Below are 2,500 nucleotides of genomic sequence, written 5' to 3'. Positions count from 1 at the left end.
GTTTTTTTTTAAATCTACAAAGCTTTCTGAAGAACCCTGAACTCAATCTACCTAGTACAAACTTATGCTCTGAATTTCACACCTATACACATGAACTAGAAAATGTTTTTACAGTACAAGCAAAGCCAGCTCCCAAAGCCATGTTTTGAATGACAGACTTTGTTCTAGAGTGAACACTTTATTCAAATTACACTCTGTGCATTTCTAAGCAAACAGTGGTAGTGGCTGGTTGTGGGAGTAATAATTAAGAGTTGAGTATTGTGCAGAAGGGAATCTAAAGCTTAGGGAGAACATAAGCAACTTGCTAAAGATCTCATGTGTAAAGAGGCAGTCTGCTGACTCGGTCTCCGCTTTCAATGGCTAAGAGAGTGTCTAATGTTTATATTTCCATGTGTCCCACCCGAGTAAGAGTCACTGGCACTGTGCTCTTCTGACTCCACTACTTAGTAATATTAATTGCTTTGACTTAGAACATGTTTAACTTTTATAATGTGATAAGTACATTCAAAAATTAAGTATTTGTACATGAAAAATAGTTTGTCTGCAGCTCTTTCCTTAGACATTCTATTGTTCTAGTCCATCAATTACTTTGTATGATCTACCAATTACACTGAGAAATGTTAAGAAGCAATAGTTTTTATACAGGTGTTATGTTTCATTATGAAGAAATAATGATTCCAAACATTTCTTCTAGGGATGATGATCTCCACTTCCCCTCCCCCAGCTCCCTCCTAATTAAAGCATGGCTTTCAAGTTCAGATTATAGCTCTGACACTGGATATCCTTAATGGGCTTCTAAAAGTCTCTCTAAGTATGTTTTCCATAAAGGATATTACTTTGCCTTTCCAGAAACTGTTTCCAAAGTGCTTGAGGAAAAAGGAAAAGTGTTATGACTAACTTAGTTTACTTTGGGGATCTAGTCATGGCATGTGACATACTCTCATACATACACTCATACATACACTCTCTAGACGTGATAGGGGGTAGATGGCTATGGGTTATATGCAAATAGTATGCCATTTTATAGAGGGCCTTAACCATGCAAATTTTAGCATATCTGGGGTTCTGGGAACCAATCCCGAGGGATGTCAAGGGATTACTATACAAGGTATGAATTTTAGTAATACAAACCACAATTTCTATATTCGTTTATCTTGCTATGATTCATTTATTTAATAACACATGGGTTTTCAAATATGAGCTAAGAATAAGAGCAATAAAAATAATTAGAATATGGGTCTTGCTTCAATCTGGTATGATAAACACAGAGATATATTAACAAAAATTATAACTCAATATGTTACAGTAGTCAAGTATGAGCAAAATCCAGAAAAATTATAATATCTACTTACATTAGGAAGTTGTTTTTTAGCATATGTTCTAGTCTGCCCTTGATAAGACAAAAGAGAACAGAGTTTAAATGTAATTAATTATATTCACTATATATAATTAATATAATTAAGGAGCTATGTATTTTGCTGTATCCACAAGCCTATTACCTTCTGGCCAGAAGCTATGAATTGGTGACAGAGTTCAACATCTTCAGGACAGTGTGAGAGCACCATCTCGGTGGTCGCCTTGAAGAGTCCCTCCATGACCTAAGAGGGATGAGACACAATTGCCTGAGCAGCAGTTTTATACAAAACCCTCCAAGGCTTCAGGGCTTGAAGGATTTTCTTCTAGCTTCCAGCAACTAAAACTCAACTAAGCTTGTTAATCCCTGAATGCATTACACTGACTCAGATCAATATTGGTATTGAAATGAGTTGTCAAATGAACAGCTATCATTGACTAATGTCTCTTTGCTTATTAATGAACTCACTTGCAGAATTAAGACAATCATAGCACCTCATTCACAGGACTGTTGTGAGAATTATATTAAATAATCCTGTATATTAGCTTAGCTCTTGGTTCAGAGAAATATTCATGATATTAGACTTTGTGAAGAGAGAACTTTTTGTGAACTGGTTGGGTCAGTCAATGGTAAATGAAAGGAAACTTGAAAATTTAAGAAGCAACAACATGCATCTAAATAATTGAATATATGTTTATTTCTTAAAATATAAAAAATATAAATTAGTATATGAGAATTAATTCTATCAAGCATAACCCTATAAGACTCATGGGTGACATGTTTTCCTTAGAAGAAAGCAGTTACTAGAATGGAAAATATTTCTGAAGTATTTTACTTGTTAAATTACTTCTATCTTTTGAGACAGGGTCTCAGCAGCCCTGGCTGGTCTGGAACTCACTATGTAGATCAGGCTACTCCCAAACTCAGAGAGTACCGAGATTATTAATGTTGTCACCACACCCAGATGTTAGAGTTTCTAAGTTACCAATAGCACAAATAGTTATGACAATAATTTGGGGGGTGGAAAAACAAGAAGAATCCACAAAAGAAATAAGAGTAACAAAAAGTTGAAGGGAATCAATAAAACCAGGCCAAAGTGTTCGAAGAGCTTTGCATTCTACAGGAGAGGACAGACAGCTGACTGTC

General features: G+C 35.3%; 1 protein-coding gene across 1 annotated transcript in view; it reads right to left on the bottom strand.

Moving 5' to 3' along the window:
- Nars2 (asparaginyl-tRNA synthetase 2, mitochondrial) overlaps positions 1-2,500 on the bottom strand; it is a 103,256-nt gene that overhangs the window by 32,184 nt on the left and 68,572 nt on the right. Inside the window, exons 7-8 of the mRNA XM_021195118.2 lie at positions 1,500-1,598; positions 1,353-1,390 (exon numbers count right to left, since the gene is read on the bottom strand). Of these exons, the coding sequence (XP_021050777.1) occupies positions 1,353-1,390; positions 1,500-1,598 (137 nt within the window). The remainder of the gene's footprint in view (positions 1-1,352; positions 1,391-1,499; positions 1,599-2,500) is intronic.

The sequence above is a fragment of the Mus pahari genome, chromosome 1, assembly GCF_900095145.1.
Source record: "Mus pahari chromosome 1, PAHARI_EIJ_v1.1, whole genome shotgun sequence".
NCBI classification, from domain to species: Eukaryota; Metazoa; Chordata; class Mammalia; order Rodentia; family Muridae; genus Mus; species Mus pahari.
The sequence above is the reverse complement of the archived record's forward strand: the minus strand, read 5'-3'. Positions and strand labels throughout refer to the sequence as shown.